The sequence below is a fragment of the Crassostrea angulata genome, chromosome 1, assembly GCF_025612915.1.
Source record: "Crassostrea angulata isolate pt1a10 chromosome 1, ASM2561291v2, whole genome shotgun sequence".
NCBI lineage: Eukaryota > Metazoa > Mollusca > Bivalvia > Ostreida > Ostreidae > Magallana > Magallana angulata.
The window spans coordinates 3,022,833-3,045,735 of NC_069111.1; the positions used below are offsets into that span (position 1 = coordinate 3,022,833).

The 22,903-nt window shown below is 37.7% G+C and overlaps 3 protein-coding genes across 9 annotated transcripts; 2 read left to right on the top strand and 1 right to left on the bottom strand.

Moving 5' to 3' along the window:
- Positions 1-776: 776 nt before the first annotated feature.
- LOC128182785 (protein gustavus-like) lies at positions 777-16,262 on the bottom strand. Of its 6 annotated transcripts, none has more exons than XM_052851543.1 (5): positions 16,157-16,196; positions 4,682-4,726; positions 2,214-2,333; positions 1,667-2,101; positions 777-1,094 (listed from the first exon to the last, which is right to left on the bottom strand). In XM_052851543.1, exons 1-5 carry the CDS (start codon positions 16,179-16,181, stop codon positions 1,054-1,056), a joined length of 666 nt encoding a protein of 221 aa, XP_052707503.1. In that variant the 5' UTR covers positions 16,182-16,196; the 3' UTR covers positions 777-1,053. The 6 variants fall into 6 exon arrangements, with proteins under 6 accessions (XP_052707503.1, XP_052707497.1, XP_052707510.1 ...); XM_052851537.1 differs by lacking the exon at positions 16,157-16,196 and adding an exon at positions 6,829-7,154; XM_052851550.1 differs by lacking the exons at positions 4,682-4,726; positions 16,157-16,196 and adding exons at positions 2,814-2,840; positions 6,829-7,152 and having other exon boundaries at positions 778-1,094.
- LOC128182775 (rho-related protein racA-like) lies at positions 7,269-12,584 on the top strand. The gene is made up of 10 exons (XM_052851527.1): positions 7,269-7,543; positions 8,022-8,215; positions 8,526-8,694; positions 8,941-9,077; positions 9,563-9,683; positions 9,767-9,957; positions 10,311-10,494; positions 10,582-10,818; positions 10,905-11,248; positions 11,349-12,584. The coding sequence occupies exons 2-10, from the start codon at positions 8,033-8,035 to the stop codon at positions 11,559-11,561; spliced, it is 1,779 nt and encodes a 592-aa protein (XP_052707487.1). The 5' UTR covers positions 7,269-7,543; positions 8,022-8,032; the 3' UTR covers positions 11,562-12,584.
- A 275-nt stretch (positions 16,263-16,537) lies between the features above and the next one.
- LOC128182761 (rho-related protein racA-like) lies at positions 16,538-22,541 on the top strand. Of its 2 annotated transcripts, none has more exons than XM_052851517.1 (10): positions 16,538-16,637; positions 18,354-18,547; positions 19,320-19,488; positions 19,862-19,998; positions 20,257-20,383; positions 20,492-20,682; positions 21,214-21,397; positions 21,477-21,713; positions 21,800-22,143; positions 22,266-22,541. In XM_052851517.1, exons 2-10 carry the CDS (start codon positions 18,365-18,367, stop codon positions 22,476-22,478), a joined length of 1,785 nt encoding a protein of 594 aa, XP_052707477.1. In that variant the 5' UTR covers positions 16,538-16,637; positions 18,354-18,364; the 3' UTR covers positions 22,479-22,541. The 2 variants fall into 2 exon arrangements, with proteins under 2 accessions (XP_052707477.1, XP_052707470.1); XM_052851510.1 differs by lacking the exon at positions 16,538-16,637 and adding an exon at positions 16,777-16,984.
- Positions 22,542-22,903: the final 362 nt, after the last annotated feature.

Here is a 22,903-nt window from a genome sequence, read left to right on the forward strand (position 1 = left end):
GCCGTCAATCAAAAACCTTTTTCACCAATAACAGTGGCTAGAATTGTGTCCTGCATTGGTTAGATTGTATTGATATACATATCCGAAACAAAATCATTCATTTTACAGTGTCCGTAAAAATGCTTTAAAATTTAACAAGGTGGCAGTTTTATGCCGTTCTGACTCGATAAAACCTTAAGATAACTGTAAAGAGACAAGCGCTCATCCTTTGGCTTAATTGTTCATAATCCTCTAGTGTACACCACCGGGAAATGACCATAATTACCCTGAGACAGCGGACCAGACATGTGAACTAACGGGTTGGGGGGGGGGGGGTGTATAGGATGACCAATCCATGCAACAGCTGCAGGCACGAAGCATCGGGGGGGGGGGGGGGGGCAGCAACAATTTTTTTCAAATATACATATAAAAAATTGAATTATCATGGAGTTGGCCCCCCCCCCCCCCACTTTTTAGGAAGTATGTAAAAAAAAATTGATATGAAAATAAGGGAATGAGGAGTGAAATTGAACTTATATTCTACCCCCCCCCCCTCCCCACGGATTAGGATTTTGAAGATTTTGGGAAAGTTCAAATTGCCCCCTTTTTTTTCTTTTTTTTTTTTGCTTGTCAAGATTTTTTGGATGAGTCTGCCCCCCCCCCCCCCCACTTTCAAAAACGATGCTACGTGCCTGAGCTGTACAAGGCAAGGTCCATATTATCTTAAATTCACACGAGCAAAGGGGGGGGGGGTATAGAATGATCAATACAAACAATGCAAGACTGTAGATTTCTCTGATGTAATGCGCGACAACACGAAAATCATAAAAGTATACAACAAACAAAATAATGTTCCATCAATTCTCTCCATGATGTATAATGCATGGACACAAAATAATACACGAAAATAGTAACAGTATACAGACAGTAAACAATTTGATATCTCTTCATAGATTCTTTATTAAAGCTCTTTACCACTTGGACCTTTTGTATATTTGTGTTTTAAATAGAGTTTGTAAATCTTCCCTGAGAGATATTTTAGCGATCCTTTATTATACGAGGTATGTTTTGCGTTTATCTTCTTTTCTTTCGAATTGGGCCATCAATATGTTTACCTGAAATTAAAGGAAAAAAAAACTACTGTATTAAGCATAAATAAATGTAAAATAAAATGTGTTTATGTTCAATATAAATTTATTTTCTATATTCTAGATAATACATTTAATATAATTTTACTTTCACTTCCTGATACATTTTTTCGGGATTTATGAAACTACACAAAATTAGTTTCCTTTAAAAAAATATATTTTCAGTCTTATATTAAAGGGGGGGGGGGGGGATTACTGATATAACCAAATGCCATTCATTCTCGACCAAAGTTCAATAAATTGTAAGTGCAAATGTCACGTGACAATGAGTTTGAGACGACTAACGGTTGTTCTAAAGATTTTTGAATATACGTTTAGTGTATTTCCTTATAAAGAGAGAAGATCATTCAATTGCAAGTCGACGAAAAATGTTTTGATTGCTTATCCATCGTGAATCAATTTGCATACAAATAAACTCCATGGTTTTGACAACTTTATGCGAACAAATTCTATACCCTTATTCCGAAACAATACCGAAACAATTTTTGGTCTGAGTTTTTTTTAAGAGAACTAACATCCGGGTAGTTTAAGTTTCTGACCTTTGCCCCTGTACACGACAGTAATGGCGGCCCCCGTCTGTGTAGCAGACACCATAGGATACACGACGCTCCCGACCAAATGTTCATCGGTCAGCGCCACACCGAAAAACTTGTCCTCTTGACCGAACAGTAGGCTCCCCACATCCATGTCTATATACATGTAGAAGCGATCGGGGAGACTCGTCAGGATTCCGGGGAACTTCCCTATCTTCTGTTTGTTGTGGCACACCTCTTTGGTCACTAGATCCACGCCCCACGAGTGTTCGTCTGACCCCACCAAAGTTTTGTTACAGTCACTGACTAGAGCTGCTTTTTTCAAACCAATTCCAACTGATGCGTGTTTCCCGCGCATTTGGCGCGGGAAAACTATTTCGAACACGTGTTTTCCTCTTCGAAACGGTCTGCTCCATTTGGCTCCGTCGCTTACACCATTCCCTAAAAAATATTCATCCTAAATAATGAGCATCAATTTTGAGAGCTAGTAGATTAACTACCCTTGAACGTTTTAAGGATTAAGTATTATCAATAGTGGATAGAGTAGAGATACCGGCGCGAGTTCTGACGATGGTGTTGTTGTTTATTTTGGCGAATCCTTTAGACAGGGTTTGTAGACCGTCAGCGTAGTACCTCTGGGAGAACATAACGGTTCGGGTCCACGACGGGGATTCTGAAACCATGACAACATGTAAATACCCGGTTAAATCAAATTATCGTATCATCAATCACTAAATAATCAAACAAAGATTTAAAATTAATAACAATTAAAACGGTTTTTTAATGGAAACAATTTAAACTATCACTTTAGCCTAATATTAATTGATTTCGTAACGATTTCAAAAAACGGAGTTTAACAGTTAAAAACAAATCAACTCTGCAATGAAGTTAGACACACAGAAAATGTTATGCCACAATACCCCAATATTCCCTTGCAGTAAGACTAAAGTCGAACTCTCAAAAGCTAGAATAAACTCTCTCTCTCTCTCTCTCTCTCTCTCTCTCTCTCTCTCTCTCTCGTTAGTATTTCTATATATTACTAGTAGTATTTCAATACATCAGTCTAATCAAAATGCCAGGAAGAGGGCTAGTTTTAATCGGACTAAGTGGTTAGTGATTTAAATATCCCACAACATTCAGATGTCCCCCTTACCGATGATTTCAGCGCCATCCCGTGGTACTGAAGAGAGAGAGAGTATAAATTTTCACTCAACTTAACTCTAATATAAAGATAGGGACAGAACTATTTCGTTCTCCCCTTATATCCTAGTAACCCATTTGTTTTGTGAACTAAGTGAGACAAGGTATTAAGTTTGGCCCCGAAGTCTGTGGAACGAAAGAAGGAGACCACACCTTTTCATCCGGTAAAGGCAATCGCAACCTCTCGGACCTTTTCGGTAGGCTCGGAAAAACACCTCGAATGAATTAACATTTCCGGATGTAAGAATTCTATACAAAATGGAGTCGCTTCTCATAAAAATAAATATCGGCTAAACAGCCTTGTATGTCGCTTCTGTGGTATATTTTAGGGTGTATCATTGGCTTTAGTGAAGTCTAGCTCACATCTCAACAGATCGTAAATATGTTGTATTTATTTCAAATTTTATAAAAAGGGGGGTTGTGATGGACGCTTTTGTAATACATTCGAGGTGTTTTAATATCCGAGCTCTGTCGGAAAGGCCTGAGAAGTTGCTATTGCCGGTAAAGGAAGCCAAAGACTGTATCTGCAGCCCTGGTAAAATGAATAATCATGCGCTCGTTCTCACTGTGGTGACGAACTTCCTTTAGCCGTTTTAACAATAGCTTGGGCTTTGGGCAGTGCTGAATAAACTCCAACTTGATGAAGGCTGGTCTGTTATTGGTTAACTGTCCTTTCATTGGCTGATAGGACCTCTAAATATGAATACATTGAACGCAATGACAGCTATCAGACTTCATACAGGGCTGTTTCAATCAACTGAATCTACGTCGATTTCATACAACAGAGCAGATCTTAAAGGGGGGGGGGGTGACTTTCCGATTTTGACAGTTTATGAATATTAATGAGCTTTTCTTAGCGAATTACAATCAATATCTGACAGCTTGTTTTGATGAGAAAACTAGATTTTAACACCCCACCGAAAGTCCAAGCTATTGTTAAAACGGTTCTAGCTTATTAGAACCGGAATAGGGTTGTCGCTCATTCTGTCCCCACGTCGTTTTCCAGACGACGATTGTTTCAATTTTTTGAGGGGGGGGGGGTGCAGGTAGGGGACATGTTTTGCTTGAATGTATGCAATTTTCTCAGAATGCTTGTTTCATAGGCCATGATCCAATGCAAGTCCCTAAATTGAGATGCCTATTCTGACTTTTTTATCTTCAAAACCTGTCCAAATCTTTTGAAGAAAGAGTCCATTGCAAATGTTACATTTTAAAAAGTTTAAGTGTCTAAACTAAACTATTACAATTATAGCTGAGTTTGGAAATCTTTGATTTTAAACTTTGATATAATTTAACATATATTACAAAGAAAACATGCACACAAAGATAATAATTTGAATACATTGTACACATACCTTTAATTTTTATTTTAAAAAAAGGCACACCGTTTTAATATCTACATCAATAACTAAATGTTTAGGGGGATATTTTACATCTTTAGAGAATTTCAATTTATTTAAGAGAAAACGGTGTAAAATCATGAAAGATTCTCCAAGGTCGGAAAACTGCCTTAATGCGTCATTATTTTGATTTTTTTATAGACATCATTTTGTATTTGGACCAACATGATTTTATCTTGTAAAGAACATATAAAGACACATCATATACAGAAGTATGCAAATTTATACGAAAACCTCCCTTGGGGTTTAGTGCCGCCAGGATAGAGTGGTGTCAGTGAAGCAAACTTAACCGGAAGAAGTGTAAACTGTAAAACTGAACCTCTCCGGAAAAAAATCTACAGGAAAGGTACAGCCCTGTACAGTGCTACAATTCATAGAATATTGTAAAACCACATGTGTTCCCGTGAAACATCCAACTTACTTGAATCAAACATGCGCTCCCGGGCGGAATAAAGTTGGTACCTCTCTACAATGCACGGTTCACACAGTAGGTTTTGACCTTATAATGAACTGAATAACTTGGTGGTTTGTGCTTTGATTGTTTTCAATAATTCATTCTTTACACCTTTTATTGGGAGACCAAGGTCGCTTTCGATTAGTTAATGGAACAGAGCATTGGCAGAATATACTTATATAAAACAAGAGGCCAATTGGCCTTAACGGTCACCTGAGTAGCATACAAATGTATATCCCATACACAAACTTGTCATGGAGTCTCATATATGCATCTAAATAATTAGGTTTCATACTGGAGTAGAAAAATTATAAATTTGTAATGACGACCACATTTCAAAAAGAACTGTGAAACCTATAATTTTGGTGAAAAACTAAAAATCTGGTCTACAAAATCATGAATTCAGTTTTCTTTTCAGGTGTGTGGGAGTAAAAAATATACTTTTTTAACGTTATATGCATTAACATCTATACATCCATTTTGGCCCTGCCCTAGAGTCAAAACCCATACCCCAGGGGACATGAAAATTAAAATTTCAGTAGAGGACTTCCTGGTAAACATAATTATTAGTCAGTTTTTTTTATACAGATGTGTGAGAATATAGAAGAAGATTTTTTAACATTATATGCATTAACACTATATTGCCATATGCCCCCCCCCCCCCCCTCATGTCCTGAACCCCTGACCCAGGGGCCATGAATTTCACAGTTTAGGTCAAGGAGATTGTGGACATCATAACCATTTATTCAGTTTTTCGCCCACATCTGTGGGAGTAGAGAAGAGATTTTTTAAGATTTAAAACATTTTTACTATTTGGCCATATTGGCCCCACTCTAGAGCCTGAACTCCTAACAAAGGGGTCATGAATTTCATAATTTTGGTAGAGGGCCTCATGGACATCATAACCATGCATTTAGTTTTTAACAAATATATATGGGAGTAGAGAAGAAGATTTTCTTAGATTTAATACATTTTTACTATTTGGCCATATTGGCCCAACCCTAGAGCCTGAACCCCTGACCTAGGGGTCATGAATTTTACAATTTATATTGAGGGCTTCATGGACATCATTATCATGCATTTAGTTTTTAATAAATATATATGATAGCAGAGAAGAAGATTTTCTAAGATTTAATACATTTTTACTATATGGCCATATTGGCCCCACCCTAGAGCCAGAACCCCTGACCCAGGGGCCATAAATTTCACAATTTTGGTATAGGGCCTCATGGACATCATAACCATGCATTTAGTTTTTAACAAATATATATGGGAGTAGAGAAAAGAAGTTTTTCTAAGATTTAATACATTTTAACTATTTGGCCATATTGGCCCCACCCTAGAGCATGTATTTCACAATTTAGGTAGAGGGCTTCATGGACATCATAATCATGCTTTAGTTTTTAAAAAATATATATGGTAGTAGAGAAGAAGATTTTCTAAGATTTAATACATTTTTACTATATGGCCATATTGGCCCCACCCTAGAGCCAGAACCCCTGACCCAGGGGCCATAAATTTCACAATTTTGGTAGAGGGCCTCATGGACATCATAACCATGCAACCAGTTTTTTCCTCACATGCGTGGGAGTAGAGAAGAAGATATTTGAAAATTTGGCTTTTTTTGCATATTTGGCCCAGCCCGTGGCACCCCAGGGGTGGTAGAGCCATAAATTTTACAATTTAGATTCTTCTTACCATAGAGATGCTTCACACTAAAAATGGTAACGATTGGCCTGGTAGTTTTCAAGAAGAAGTTAAAAATGTAAAATTGTTAACGCACGACGCACGACGACGGACGAAGACCAATTGCAATAGGTCACCTGAGTGACTCAGGTGACCTAAAAAACTACGTTTGTTCAGATAACATTGAGTTGGGGGGGGGGGGGGGGGTTGGCGGTACCGCAATATAGGTGTTGCTGTTGGGGGTTGTAGTATTAACACCATGTACCTACCGTTGGGGAAATGCTGCAATGAGCTAAGAGCGGAAGTAGAGAGAATGCTAAGGAAATTCACCATACAGGGATATAAGATGGGAGATGTAGTTTAAACTGGGAAATAATGGTCAGGTAAAAATAAAATCTTTACTACTCTATCGAATGTTTTAAACCTACCGGTGCTTGATGCGCCGCTCCCCATGTATCATGGCTGAGCAAGGCGTGGATATTGGACGCCAGAATAAGCGGAAATACCACGTTAAGTCCGGAATAAGCGGAGATCCCTCGTAAGTCCAAATAAGACAGGGATTAAATGGAAGCTCACATATACTTTTAACGATCAAGTTTAATTTTCACAGGATCAAAATTGACTTACAGAGGCTTGTATTGATCGTGTGCACAAGGACAATGCATTGTCGATCGTTTGCTGCATGCTGTTCGGGGACATGGAATTTGCACATGTCTGAGTTCAGTTTGTAGAAGTTAGAGTAGAGTTAACGCGGTTATTCAATGCCTGCCTTGGCACATTCAGCGAGAGGAATTTAAATTCAATCAGCTCTAATCAATACAAAGCAATGTTTACTTACAGATCTATGTGTATTTTCTTGAGGTCGTCATGTTCATTTAACACCTTAACGAACCGAGCACAGGTATATAAGGGGAGATGGGGTGAAAATAAAAAGGATTATCAGTAAACTAATGTGTAGCAGTTTTTAGCCCTCTTTGATAAATAAAAATCAATCAATATGTCTATGTTAAATTGTTGATAATGATAATCCGAAGGATTATAGCTTGTTCTATTTTTAAAGCAGCTGGTGTGTAGATAATTTTAGCTCGACGTTTCGTTGGCCATCGTGATATTGTGATTTTAAATACAGAATATGCAGATAAGGTATAGTTAACATTTTTTTATACTTGGTTTTTTTTTACTTACATCTCTCTCTCTCTTTCTCTCTCTCTATCTCTCTCTCTCTCTCTCGTTTTAAGATACTTCACTACACCGAGACTTATACTTTTTAAGACACTACGTCACAGGAGGCGGTTTAAATGTTTTCTTAAATTGTTTGTATCAAAGTATTCAGATATATATCGTCATAGATCAGTGGTTAAAGTATCAGGCTTGTGAACCGCAGGTCATGAGTTCGAATCCACCTGGGGCTTTTGTTTATGTTTACTGAATGAAATGTTTGAAAATACCATTTTTTATCTAAAATTGCACATTTTTTCGCCTATTTGGTATAAATACTTCTTACCCATCATGCTTTCTATCATAATCAAGTAATTTTCTGCTGAGAAACTATTTCAAGGTGTAGTGAGGCACCTTAACCAGTTTTGAATTAAAATTTGTAAAGCTCCAGCTTGATTTGCAGGATTGGGCGCCATGGAGAACCTTAAGTTCCTTGTCGTGGGGGACGGAGGCGTGGGCAAGTCCAGCCTCCTCTTGACCTATACCACCCACGCCTTCCCGTCAGAGCACACCCCCACGGTGTTCGACAACTACATCGACACTGTGATGGTGGACGGCGACCGGAAATGTCTGGAACTCTGGGATACAGCAAAGAGGGTGCGTGTCAGTCAAACAACCATTCATAATACATAACTTGTTCATAACAAATGACAACGAAAGGACATGCAAACAGACATAACGTTTATTTAGTAAAGCCATTCAAATCATACAGGTAAATGAGACACAAAAAATGGACTTACATGTAAGGATATCGTACATGTAATATACCGAAATTCAACTAAAATAGGCATCGCCAACTATTAGGAAAGGAGCGAAAGGGGGGAGGGGGGGGGGAAATATGATGAGAAACGACACTAATTCTAATTTGATTGATTTTATAAGACAATGAACGTTTGTATTGAATCAGGAGGAATGCGATCGAGAGCGCCCCTTGTCGTACCTCGGTGCCGACATCTTCCTTCTCTGTTACTCCATAGAGAACAGGTGCTCCTTTGAGAACATTGAAGACAAATGGATACCGAAGATTGAGCACGTGTGTCCAGACGTTCCGGTTCTCCTGGTTGCTTGTAAAACAGGTTAAGTTGCATTTTATATCACAGTCCGCCATTCAAACTGATATGAAGAATAGGATTACCAGCATTGAAAATCTTGGGATATAATATACATTAAATCTATTTATCACAAAATCGTCCACAAGTTTTCTTTAAAAACACTGTTTCCAAGAGATTCAATATCAAAGATATAAATTTGTATGATATAAATATTAAAACAAACGTGCCCTGGGATAAGCTTGTGATCTTAAATTATGTTTTCTCTCTCAGATTTAAGGTCATCGTCCAAGATAGAGGGGGTGGTCAGTTCAGAGGAGGGGCGGGCGCTGGCGGGACGACTCCGGGTCCCGTTCTGTGAGACCAGTTCCCTGACACAGACCGGGCTCAGGGAGTGCTTTGACACCGCGGTAAGTCTGGGTGTGGCTACCGAGGGTGTGGCTACTAATAGTGTTGGTACAAACGGTCTGCCGACCAAAAGTGTGGATTAAGTAGTGTGGCTACCGAGGGTGTGGCTACCAGAAGTGTGGATACCGAGGGTGTGGCTACCAGTAGTGTGGATACCAGTAGTGTGGCTATTGAGGGTGGTGATAGTGGCTACCAAGAGGGTGGCTACTAAGTGTGACTCACTGATAGTTACTTAGGCACTCCTTAAATGAATAAGAGACTATCACAATTACATTTCCACCTTTTGTTGAACAATTTCTGTCAAAATTTGCCATGCTGGATCGAAACTTTGTGTGTTTTTAGAACAACTTAGATTTCTGTTAGAAATACTTTTTAAAAATCAAATTTTTATAGCTAAAAATTGGCAAAATACGTCTAGGGCTAATTTTTAATACTAGTATATCAGCCTATCATTATATACTTTAAATCTTTATGGTTCTTCAATCAGATCAAACGAGCGACAGAATGCAGTCATTGTAAGAAAAAAGCGAAATCCCACCGTAGATTTAGTGGATATAGTTGGTCAAAAAAGAAGAGGGTGCATTTACCTCCCGTCATGCCTTCAGTCGGTAGGTGGCACATGTACTAACCCCCATCCGTCTTTTTGAGCACGAAAAGTGGAATAGCTCTGAAAGTTGGATCTCTCTTGCAGGAAAGGCTCCGTGGGTAGAAATAATGACGTCAACATTTAGTTCTGTTTGGACGAAGGCGCTACAGAATCCTGTCCACTCTGACGTGACTTTTATACTGGAGGGGAACCACAAACTCGATGCCCATCGTCTGGTGCTGTGTGCAGCCTCCAAGTTCTTCCAGAAAGTCTTCAGATTCTCTCAAAGTGAACAGGTTGGTAAATCATGCTTCATCAAAGTGTCCAAGTCTTGTGAAACTGTATTATATTTTAGAATATTTCCAATAAAATCTAAGCTGTTCTAAAAACGTACAAAGTTTTATTTCAGCATCGCAGTTAAATTATGATAAAGCATTCACTATATGTACGACAAAGTGAGTAACTGCATTGTAATAGCCTCTTACTGACTCATTTAAGGACCCTGCTATATATTTCTTCACAATAAATTAGCAAAATATTTCACAGGTGAAAGAAATTGTCGAAATAAAAAAAGAAGTGTTTCCACATACATCCGATCAAAACATCCGCAAAAATATTTAAAAATCGACCATTTTATTTTCATTTTCAGAAAAGATATCAACTGACTGAAATTGAGGACGAATCTTTCTCGACACAAGATTTAACATCAGGGGCAGTGGAAGGCATAGCAACGGTCATAGAGGAGAATGATGTGAAAACTCACACAACCATACAGCTGTGTGATGGAATCCGGCCCAAGTCTTTCGTGCGGGTTCTACAGTTCCTCTACACAGGTACAGCCTTCTCCATTAATAAATCCACAATTTGAAAAGAAAAAGAATTTTACATAGCTTTGGATTAGTCCCTTTTTTGCAATATAGGATTGCCCAATCTACCAAAGGACGTTATGGGTATTGAAGACGAAATCCACGATGTAAGCAGATTGGCCAAAATGTTTGGATTGGGACAACTAGAGACAATCTGTAATAACTGTTTGAAGGAGATGGATTTTTTGAATCCAAGCATTGGAACGTTTCTCAACGACGAAACAGGAAAACGAATGAAAGATATGTTCTTCAACAACCCTGAATATGCCGACGTCATTTTCCATATTGAAGGTAAGGTGCTTTTTCAACAAAACGGGTCTATACTGTTAGAGAGGCATTGCTGTTGAAACTTAGTCCAATTTTTATCTCTATTTCAGGAACAAAAATTTACGCCAACAAAGTTGTTCTCGGGGCGAGATGTGAGGTAATGTCGGCCATGTTTGGAGGAAGTTTTGTAGAGAGTCAGAGTACTGTGTCCGAGGTCCAGCTAAAGGAAGTGACGTCAGAGTGTTTCATGGCTCTCATGGAGTACCTCTACTCGGACCACGCCCCTATTGAGGACGGTGACTCGGTTGGGATCATGGTACTGGCGGATGAATACGGTCAAAAGAGACTGGTAAATCTCTGTGAGCTTCACATCACCAAAGAAGTGGATCGAAGTGTAACCAAGCAAATCGAGAAATCAGAAATTGACGTCATAGGCCTGTTACTGACGTCTCAGGTTGGTTTTAAGAAAAGAAAAATTTTAACTTATAGCGTTAAACTTGTCTTTTAGCCGTGACATGTTCAATCTTAATTTTAGGGTTTTTAAATTATTTCAGCTATATAATGCAGAGCAGCTCTCTAACTGGTGTCTCCACTTCATATCTTCTAACTACATTGCATTCGAGAAAAGACAGGAATTCTCCTTGCTAACCGGAAGTAATATAGAGCACGTGGAGGAGCACAGGTGGCCGCCATTGTCCTATTTAGAGGACGTGAAACAGTATGAGAAAGAGATGGAGAAAATGGGAGAGAAGTGTAGTGTTATGTGATATAATACTAAAATCCCCAATTTAAGTAAAAATAAAAGAGCTGTTGGAATAACAAATCCGGTTACATTTTACGCTTTCGCATTATTCAGGCATGCATATGCCCAAATCTTCTCTGCAAGGAGACAGTGCATTAGTGATGGGAAATAGCTCTGAAGTCGTACATGTACCAGTGATTTAGTCATTTGTGTAAGGATACAAGTTGTCTGGTTGAAATGTATCGCACAAGTACTGAAATTGGTTAATATGATAGGATATCGACATATGCATATATAGCGACAGTACTAATTGTGAACGGAGCCAGTTCTTCAATTAAATATCCTATGAAATATTTTCTCCAATATTGAAGTGTAGTATAAAAACTAGTAATGCATATGTACATGTATCAAAATTTTAAATTCTCCCTCACTTTGTTAATTCAAATAAAAAACAATTTAGCGCTGAACCATCGGTCTCTGGTGACTGCACGCGAGCCATCGGACTTTGGCGTACTAAATCGTCTGGGTTTACGCAGAAGATCGGACTTTACCGTGACCATCAAGCTTTAAAATTCCTTCACACTTTGGAGTTTTACAAATATATCCTAGTCAAAAACTACGCAAAATTTTATTAGACCAGTTCAAGCAGTCGTAGTATAGAGAGAGGTAGAAAGGGGTTAAATTTCGCGCTTTTTAAAAGATCACTGGATAATGAATTTACCGACAAAACTACGTAAGAAATATTGTTTTTTTTTAAACGGATGATGCAACTACTTATTGAGACAAGTAGATTATGATATTCTTAGAGAGAACATAAATTGTACATTATGTGACTGTAATGAAATTGCGATGAAATTGAGGATAAATTTCATTATCTTTTCTAATGTTCTGATGTATGTATATCAGATTCAAGAGTTACATGTATGTATGTATGTATGTATGTATGTATGTATGTATGTACGAAAATATTTCATATCAAATCAAAGTACTTTTCAATTTGATACATTGCTCAATGTCACAAATAAAAACCAACTTATCAGTATTCAATGTTGTGAACTATTACGTACTACCTTTGAAAGAGTTAGCCCCCCCCCCCCCCCCCCCGGTTAACTTGTAACAGTTATCTACAACCCTTCACCGTGCTTGTACCAATAATTTTATCTATCATGTAATTTGTATACTAGTATACTGCCACACTGCATAAGTATTTTCTCTACACTATAACTTTAGTTATGAGAATAATTTCAGAGACATTATCGTTCCGGTGTCATTGTCCCCATAATATCTCCAAGCTTTGAGTGTCACGTTATGTCAAGATCCTACTATTAACACTTTGATCACGTGACTCGAAATCTATTCGAACGTGTTTCGTGAACAACTATTATGTGTTGTATTAATTTCGAGTCACGTGATCAAATAGTATCATGAGGTCATATTTTTGGTCGGTGCGTGATCAAATCCAATAAAGGCTTTATGTTATGATTGATCACACCCCGACCGAAAGTATCCTCTCATTATATTCAAAGAATGATTCCTTATTACTTATATCTATAAAATTTCAGTAGAATATCAATTATGCAAATTCTGCCTGCACCCCAAAAATACATTATTTGAATTTATTGGACTGTGCAGTAAAAAATAGATATAATGTAGTGCTATCTCAGACAAAAGACACTGAAAATGTAAATATATAAAGATAAATACATGAGTGTATATATACGTTGTTTCTACATGTATTTGTAATACTAATATTATCTAAATGATAACAAATAACATAAAATATATTTTTAAGTTATATTATACATGGACCAACTTCTTTTAAAGGGGGCATAATCAAGATTTTAACTTAATTTCACAAACTTCGATAATTACAATGCTTAAGTAAGGTATTTTCAATGCTCAAACTCGTACAAATCATAAGAACAAAGAGTTTATTGCTATTATTGTACAGTAAATTAAAATTAATATCTACATCAATTAAGTAGCTCGATCGATAAATGTATAACATACAGATATTACATGGCCTCGAAGGCGACATACCAGAATATGTGCCCTGAAGTAACAGGAAAGCCCTGGAGTGTTATGTCGCCCTCTGTCTTCGGCATCGGGCAACATAACACTCCAGGGCTTCCCTGTCTCCGATGGGACAAATATTCGCCCGAGAAGACATGTAATAAAATCATGAAACATCTTGAAGAGAATTATTTATTATTTACAAAGAAAACCGTGTAAAATCGCGAATGATTTCCCCTAGGTCGAAAACTGTCTAAAAAGAGTAATTTTCTCATATTGAAAAGTTGTCATAACTATATTTGAAATTAATATTTTAATTGATTTATTGGACCAACATGATTTTATTTTGTCAAGAATATGTTTTGTGAGGTATTCAACGTTGAAAGACATATCTTATACAGAAGTATGCATCAAATCAAATCATTAAACAAAACCATCCCCTGGGGTACATTGCCGCAGGGGTAGAATGGGTTCAGAGTGGTGTCAGTGAATCAGACGTACGCGCAAGAGGTGTCAACTGTAAAACTGTACCTCTCCTGAAAAATATCTCCCGGAAAGCTACAGCTCTACGGTTCATGGAGTATTAATTAAACTGTGTTCCCGTGAAACATCCAACTTACTTGAATCAAACATGCGCTCCCGGGCGGATTAAAGTAGGTGCCTCTCTACAATGCACGGTTCACACAGTAGGGTTTGACCTTATATATGAACTGAATAACTTGGTGTTTTGTGATTGTTTTCAATAATTCATTCGTTACACTTATTATTGGGAGACCAAGGTCGCTTTCTATTCGTCAATGGAAGGGGATGTTGGAATAGTTGTACATAAATCAAAAACATATACTGAGTATATGGATGATGGAAGAAAATTGTGTTTGTAGGGGAAGGGGGTGGCGGTTCCGCAATATAGGGGTGGGTGTCGTAGTTTTACATTTGTAACACCATCAGTTGTACATGTACTTTATACCCACCGCTGGGGTATTATGAAGAAACGTTAAGGAGGTGCGCAGCAATAAAAGCGAAGTTTGAAAGCGCTGAGGAAAATTCACAAAACAGGGATATAAGGTGGGGAGTGTAGTTTAAACTAAGAATAATGGTCAGATGCAGTGGCGGATCCAGGAATTTGAAAACGGGGGGGGGGGGCGCAGTTAAAGGCAGGGGGTCTAGGGGCCGCCTTGAGGCCCCCAGTGGGTCCAGGGCGAAGCCCTGGTGGGGGTCCAGGGGGCGAAGCCCCCGGAAGCTCCTGAAATCTAGATATTTTGAAAGGCAAAATCATGTTGTCTGGAGGGCCAATTTTTACTTATTTTCCCGTCATTTTAGTCACTAGAAATGTTACCAAAATGTTATGAGACATTTAATTTTGAAGTAACAAAAGCTGCAGAAAGAATTATCTTCACAAGTTTTCACCGATTCACATATAATAGCATCTTCCCTGTTTCGTGTTCTATCAAAATTTGCACCACCATCATCAGATAATATTAGCGAGAACAGAGTGTCAGAGTGATCAGTAAATATTTTTTTACAGGCAAGAACATCGTCAAGTATTGGATGATCAGCATAATCACTGGCCCGTATAAACAACTCGGCTGCAACAATAATCCTTATCTTCCAGGAAAGATTCGTATCGCCTAAACAAAATTAAATGATTTTTTTCTAAATATTTATGACTGCATTATTTATTTACGTTTTATATGTGTAGTTAAAGCAATATATACAGTGCACTGTGTCCTGTCGAAACTCAATCAAAATTCAAGCATTTTTTAACACTGGTAATTTTTAAGCCACACATTTTTAACTTAAAAAAATATATATGATATTATAAATTGATAGTACTGGTATTAAAATTTTTGCTTCTAAAAAATGATCAGGAGATCTATAGTATAGCCTAAAATTTGCTTTTACTTGTTTAATTTCATTTCCAAACACTTCTAATTATTTCATTTTCTATAGCAAGTTTTCAGATTTTAATAATAAAATATTAATTTTAAAACAAATTACCTGTTATGAAGATGGAAACGCAGTTGTACAAACAATTCCCGTCACCGGGAACCTTTTTAGCTTCGTAACACACATTATCATCAGAAATAAGTGCATTTGCCAGCGTGTCTTCTTTCAATCTCTGAAGCATTTCTATTTTGGGACAATCTCTAATGATATCTCGAATACCGTTGATAAGTTGTGCATGAATGACTTGACACTGACTTTTGTCACGATCTAGGACAGACCGCCGAAGTAATTCAAAATTTTCCATGTTATCCATGTTCAATTTGCAGACGCTGCAGCCGAAAGTCAGTCGTAAATAAACCGAGTCTTACACAAGAAGTCCACTCGTACACAAGTTGAGCCGTTCCTATTTTTTTTTAATTACTAAACTATATCGAATGAAATAACACTTCTACATGAATATGCCTACAAATTATAAATCTTTGTATTTTTCATTTTACAAATTGAATTTAATATTAAAGTAAAGCATGCTTTTATATGATCAGAAAAAAATCATCCACAAAAAAAAAGAAAAATCAAACGGGGGGGGGGGGGGGCGCCCGGCGCGCCGGCGCTGGATCCGCCACTGAGATGCAACTACTCTATCACTTGATTGAAACCTACCGTTGCTGGATGCACCGCTCCCCATGTATCATGGCTGAGCAAGGCGTGGATATTGGACGCCAGAATAAGCGAAGTCCGGAATAAGCGGCGGGAATCCTCCGTAAAGTCGAGAATAACGAGGATCCCTAGTAAAAATCCTAGGAAATGGATTAAATGATAGCCTTAACACAGACTTTTGCTGGATCCAATTTAATTGTCACTTGATCCGAATTGACTTACAGAGACTTGTATTGATCTTGTGCACACGGACAATGCATTTGTCGATCGTTTGCTGCATGTTGTTCGGGGACATGGAATATGTACATGTCTCAGTTCAGTTTGTAGAAGTTAGAGTAGAGTTAACGCGGTTATTCAATGCCTGCCTTGGCACATTCAGCGAGAGGAATTTAAATTCAATCAGCTCTAATAAATACAAAGCAATGTGTATTTATATATCTATGTGTATTTACTTATGGTCGTCATGTACATTTAACACACACAGGTATGTATACGGGGAAAGGGGTTAAGATAAAAAGGATTATCAGCTAGTATACTAACGTGTCTTAGTTTTTAGTTCTCTTTGTAATAAAAAATAATCAATGTATTTCCTTGATATGTTAAATTGTTGTCGATCAATGTACAATGATAATCCCAAAGAAAATCTCTATGCTTATATAGCTTGTTCTATTTTTAATTCAGCTTGGTGTGTAGATAAATTTATCTCGACGTTTCATTGGTCAATAAATATATCCGTATTCCACCGTGTTGTATAAATAGAAACGGATGAGTATGTGATTATAAATACAGGATATTATTATTTTGACACAGAATCTGCAGAAAGAGGATAGGGTATGTTATACCTTTTTAGATTTTTTTTACTTACCCCTCTCTCTCTCTCTCTCTCTCTCTCTCTCTCTCTCTCTCTCTCTCTCTCTCTCTCATACGTATACACCGCATACAAAAACATGCATATGCATGTATCATATTAATTAAACGGATAAATTGCGAGGTATATGGGCATACAATATATGGCATGTTGAAATCATTGTTATATCTTAATCATTTATGTCTTTATAATATGAAAAAATTTAAGATTAATATCATTCCATTTTCCTTAACTTTTTGCATTTTGTTTGATTTTTCAGTTCTTGTCTCTTTGAATACTAAGTAGATTCCCTTTTAGCGTTACCATGTAAATTAAGAGCACATAATATATCATTTTTCGCTAGACGATACAAATAGAAGTGTACATTATATGCAATTAAGGAGAACATACCAATAATACTAGTATAATCTAAATAATGACAAATAATTTATAAATTATTTATGAAGTTATACGTGAATTTAATTCTTTTGAAAGGGGTGTTTTCACGGTTTATATTTATTTTTCAAATTTTAATATTTTCAATGTTTAAGTAAGGTATTTTGAATCGTCAGCTAAATTATAGCACCATGCAGTTGTCAAGTTATAAGTGAGATACAGAACCTTTACAAAGGCGGATACTCGATTAGTTCTGAGTGAAATGTGTAGATTAATCAGTGTCGGATTATATAAAGGGTCATTTGTCATGAATCATAAAGGGTCGAAATAAATATTACATGCCTACAACAATAAACTACATGTTACTATTAAAAGTTTTGATGAACTAAAATGGTTTCGAGGTTATTTGTAAATGGCTGCAACGCCAGTCTTGGACTGAGACGGCACAGTATATATATGTTATCATCATTTAAAGTTTTGCTAGTATTAACCGAAGTTCCTGTAATTTTTTTTATTTTCATCCAATAAATCAATTAGATGATTACAAATAAAAATAAATAAGTCAAATTGATTGATTTTTACGTAAACAGGAACGCCAATATCAAGTTAATATTACGGTGCCGTTATCCTCTAAACATTTCTAAAATTTGGAAGATTATTATTGCCTAATCACATACCATGGGGGGAAATTTTTGCACCCCCCCCCCTTCCCCGTTCGGAAATTTCTTGATCCAACATTGCGCATATGCATAGAAAATTGACCCTAACATTTTGGTAAACCATCGTAATTATCTTTTAGTGAAGCAATGAAAACATAAAAATTTGAAAAGTAAAACTTTAAGAAAAACATCTCTTTGTTAATGCTTCTGTACTTGATGGGTAGGTTGTACAAATGTAGCGCCATGCTGTACCACCGATATTTTTTACACGTGTACTTTTTAATTGTCTGATTGGTAGGTATAAGCGCCATGGAGAACATTAAGCTTCTTGTTCTGGGTGACGGGGGAGTGGGTAAATCCTGCCTCCTGATCTCCTACACTACGAACGCCTTCCCGTCCGAGTACATCCCCACGGTATTTGACAACTACTGCGCCAACGTGACGGTGGACGGCAAGCCCTACTGTCTGGCACTGTGGGACACAGCTGGGCAGGTGCGTGTCGGTCAGCAAACATTTCATATATAACATGTACAGAAATACACGCAGGTGTGACTTAATGATAAACGGAAGGACAGACAGACGGACAACATGAGAAGACATTCGTTTTGTTTATGCACTAAAGCCATTTGATAAATAGAGTTAAATCAGGTACAATATATGAATAAAAAGTTGTAACTTAAAGGGTGCCTCCAGTCGAAATCTTTTTTTTAGCAATCAATAGAATTGATTTATATTAGAAACCTTAAAAAATCCGCACCTTAATATCTGCACTGGTTAAGCAGATATAAGCAATTAAATGTGACATTTTCTCCATTCTCACGGAAACGCACGAGCGTAAAATCTGAAAAGGTCGCTTATCAGTTGTGGAGTATTTTGATAAAATACAAATTTTTGACTGGAGGTACCCTTTAACATTGTTTAAAATGGTATATCGGACACTTTTTGTCGCAACAAACATTTTTCTCAAATTAACATATACATGTACATTATAGATAATTCAATATTGAATCAGTCTGTCCTCTTTCAAAAACGATGTTGTGTGCCTGTATTTTACATTTAATAAACCTATATTCAACTAAAAACAATGATCGAACATGCGTTAGAGCTAAATATAAGAAAAAGAAAAGAGCAACCAGGGGGGAGGGGAGTAAGAAATAAAGTTAACGATAGATAATGTTGACAATAAACTTAATTTGACGTCTGACACCGTTGATTTTGATTTAATTGATACTAGTATTATACGTTTATGAACACTTGTTATCAGGAGGATTACGACAGATTGCGTCCCTTGTCCTACCCCGGCACCGACATCTTCCTCCTCTGCTACTCTATAGAGAGCAGGTGCTCCTTTGAGAACGTCGAGGCAAAATGGATACCGGAGATTGAGCACTTTTGTCCAAACGTTCCAATTCTTCTGGTTGCTTGCAAATCAGGTAAGTTGCATTTTATAAAAAAATTGGCCACATCACGAAATCTTGCAAAAGTAGGTGGTGTAAATGTGTAAAATATCACACTGGTGACAAATAGTAAGTAAAGGCTGAGACCTCTAAGGAAAATAACCAACTGGCGCGAACCGCAAGTTATATATCTCAGGACCGGGGGGGGGGGGGGGGAGTAAAGAAGTTCTTGCTAGGAGAAGAGTCCAGTGCGTATATCAGGTTACTTTACTGTATGAATTTGATATGTATAAATTTTCCAACAGAGGAGGGATCTGCACATGGCAGTGTCAAAAATATTAATTTGACTCCTGAAACATAAATATGCTTTCGGAGAGTCTTGAGACCTTCAATTCTTTTTCTTTTGAAGATTTAAGGTCATCATCCAGGAGAGAGGAGATGGTTAGTACGGAGGAGGGGCAGGAGCTGGCGAAACGACTCCGGATGTCGTTCTGTGAGACAAGTTCCCTGACACAGACTGGCCTAAAGGAGTGCTTTAACACCGCGGTAAGTCTGGATGTGGCTACCGAGGGTGTGGCTACTAATAGTGTTGGTACCAACGGTCTGCCTACCAAAAGTGTGGATTAAGTAGCGTGGCTACCGAGGGTGTTGCTACCAGAAGTGTGGCTACCTATAGTGTGGCTACCAGTAGTGTGGCTATATATATATATATAGAGAGAGAGAGAGAGAGAGATCGGTATGTCGGCCTATTCTTTTATACGTTGAATCTTAACCATATATCAAGATACTTTCATCTTCACTCAGATCAAACGAGCGTCAGAATGCAGTAATAGTAAGAAGAAAGCGAAATCCTTTGGGATTGGGATTGGTGGATTTGGTTTTTCAAAGAAGAAGAAGCATGTACCTCTACCCCCCGTTATGCCTCCAGCCGGTGGGTGGCACTTTATAGTACATGTACTTGCACGTGTTTTTTTACCCCCCCCCCCTTTTTTTGAAAACTAAAAGTGGAATAGCTCTGAAAGTTGGATCTCTCTTACAGGAAAGGCTCCGTGGGTAGAAATAATGACGTCAACATTCAGTTCTGATTGGACGAAGGCGCTACAGAATCCTGTCCACTCTGACGTGACGTTTATACTGGAGGGGAACCACAAACTCGATGCACATCGCCTGGTGCTGTGTGCAGCCTCCAAGTTCTTCCAGAAAGTCTTCAGATTCTCTCAAAGTGAACAGGTTGCTAAAGAATCTGTCCTCAAAATTCCCCATTCTTGCGAGACTCGTCTAATAAAAAAGAATTTGCTTTTTACCTATGATTTCCAAAAGAAATCTAAGTTGTTCTAGAGATTCGATTCACTATGGCAAATTTGAAAGAAACTTCACCTTTGTTTAACAGAAGGAGTAATTGTCATTGTTATAGTCTCTCACTCATTTAAGGAGTGCCCGTGTAACTCTACCATCAATGAGTCATTGTTCCATTAGGACCTTGAAAAATATTTTTCACATAAATTATCAAAATAGTTTAAAAGTATTGGAAATTTGTTAAAAAATGTATTTTTAAAAAAGCCCATGATTAGATGAAATATTAGTAAAGATTTATTCAAGAAGCTGCAAAAATTGCATATTTGAACGGTGAAATACTTTTTTCTTTATACCTGAGAAATTTCATTTTAACCGTTTCAGTCAAATATTGCATCCACATGTCATGTTTTCAAAACATCAAAACAGCCACAAAAAATATCAAACGACCGACCATTTCATTTTCAGCAAAGAAATCAACTGTCCGAAATTGAGGACGAATCTTTCTCGACACAAGATTTAACATCAGGGGCAGTGGAAGGCATAGCAACGGTCATAGAGGAGAATGATGTGAAAACTCACACAACCATACAGCTGTGTGATGGAATCCGGCCCAAGTCTTTCGTGCGGGTTCTACAGTTCCTCTACACAGGTACAGCCTTCTCCATTAATAAATCCGCAATTTAAAAATAAAAAAGAATTGTGGTAATCCTTTCTTTTCTCCAATGTAGGATTACCGAATCTACCTGAGGACGTTACGGGTATCGAAGACGAAATCCACGATCTAAGCAGATTGGCCAAAATGTTTGGGTTGGGACAACTAGACACAATCTGTGATAACTGTTTGAAGGAGATGGATTTTTTGAATCCAAGCATTGGGACGTTTCTCAACGACGAAACAGGAAAACGAATGAAAGATATGTTCTTGAACAACCCTGAATATGCCGACGTCATCTTCCATATTGAAGGTAAGGTGCCTTTTCAACAAAACGGGTCTATACTGTTAGAGAGGCATTGCAGTTGAAACTTATTCCAATTTTTATCTCTATTTCAGGAACAAAAATTTACGCCAACAAAGTTGTTCTCGGGGCGAGATGTGAGGTCATGTCGGCCATGTTTGGAGGAAGTTTTGTAGAGAGTCAGAGTACTGTGTCCGAGGTCCAGCTAAAGGAAGTGACGTCAGAGTGTTTCATGGCCCTCATGGAGTACCTCTACTCGGACCACGCCCCCATCGAAGACGGTGACTCGGTTGGGATCATGGTACTGGCGGATGAATACGGTCAAAAGAGACTGGTAAATCTCTGTGAGCTTTACATTACCAAAGAAGTTGATCGAAGTGTAACCAAGCAAATCGAGAAATCAGAAATAGACGTCATCGGCCTATTACTGACGTCACAGGTTGGTTTTTAAAACTAATTCTTGTCAACTAATAGTCTAATAACTGCATCGACTTTTTGTCCTCATATTGATCTTCTGATCATTTCTTATTTTTAAAGAATCTGTACCCTTGTGATTTTCAGCTATATAATGCAGAGCAGCTCTCTAACTGGTGTCTCCACTTCATATCTTCTAACTACATTGCATTCGAGAAAAGAAAGGAATTCTCCTTGCTAACCGGAAGTAATATAGAGCACGTGGAGGAGCACAGATGGCCGCCATTGTCCTATTTAGAGGAAGTGAAACAGTATGAGAAAGAGATGGAGAAAATGGGAGAGAAATGTAGTGTTATGTGATATCATACTTTTAACTCTAAATTGTGATAAACTACAACAAACTGCAATTGTGTTAAAAAATAACAGCGGTTTGAATACAAATCTACATTTATTCAGGCATGCACATGCATGTCACGAATCATCTCTATGGAGACAGTGCATTAGTGATGAACATTGCCCCTGGAGGTGCACGTCTACCAATGACATTTGTGCAAAGATACCAGCTATCTGGTTGTAATGTATTGCACAAGTACTGAGATTGTTTGATATGAATGGGTAGCGAAAGTACCGATTGTGTGAACAGAGCCAGTCCCTCAGTAAAATGTCCAAAGACATTTATATTTAACTTGGGTCTCAGTAATACAGTGTATACATTTTTTCTGAATATAAAAGAATTTAGCGCAGAATGAACAACTCGCTTCTTTTATAACACATAATTTTTCATA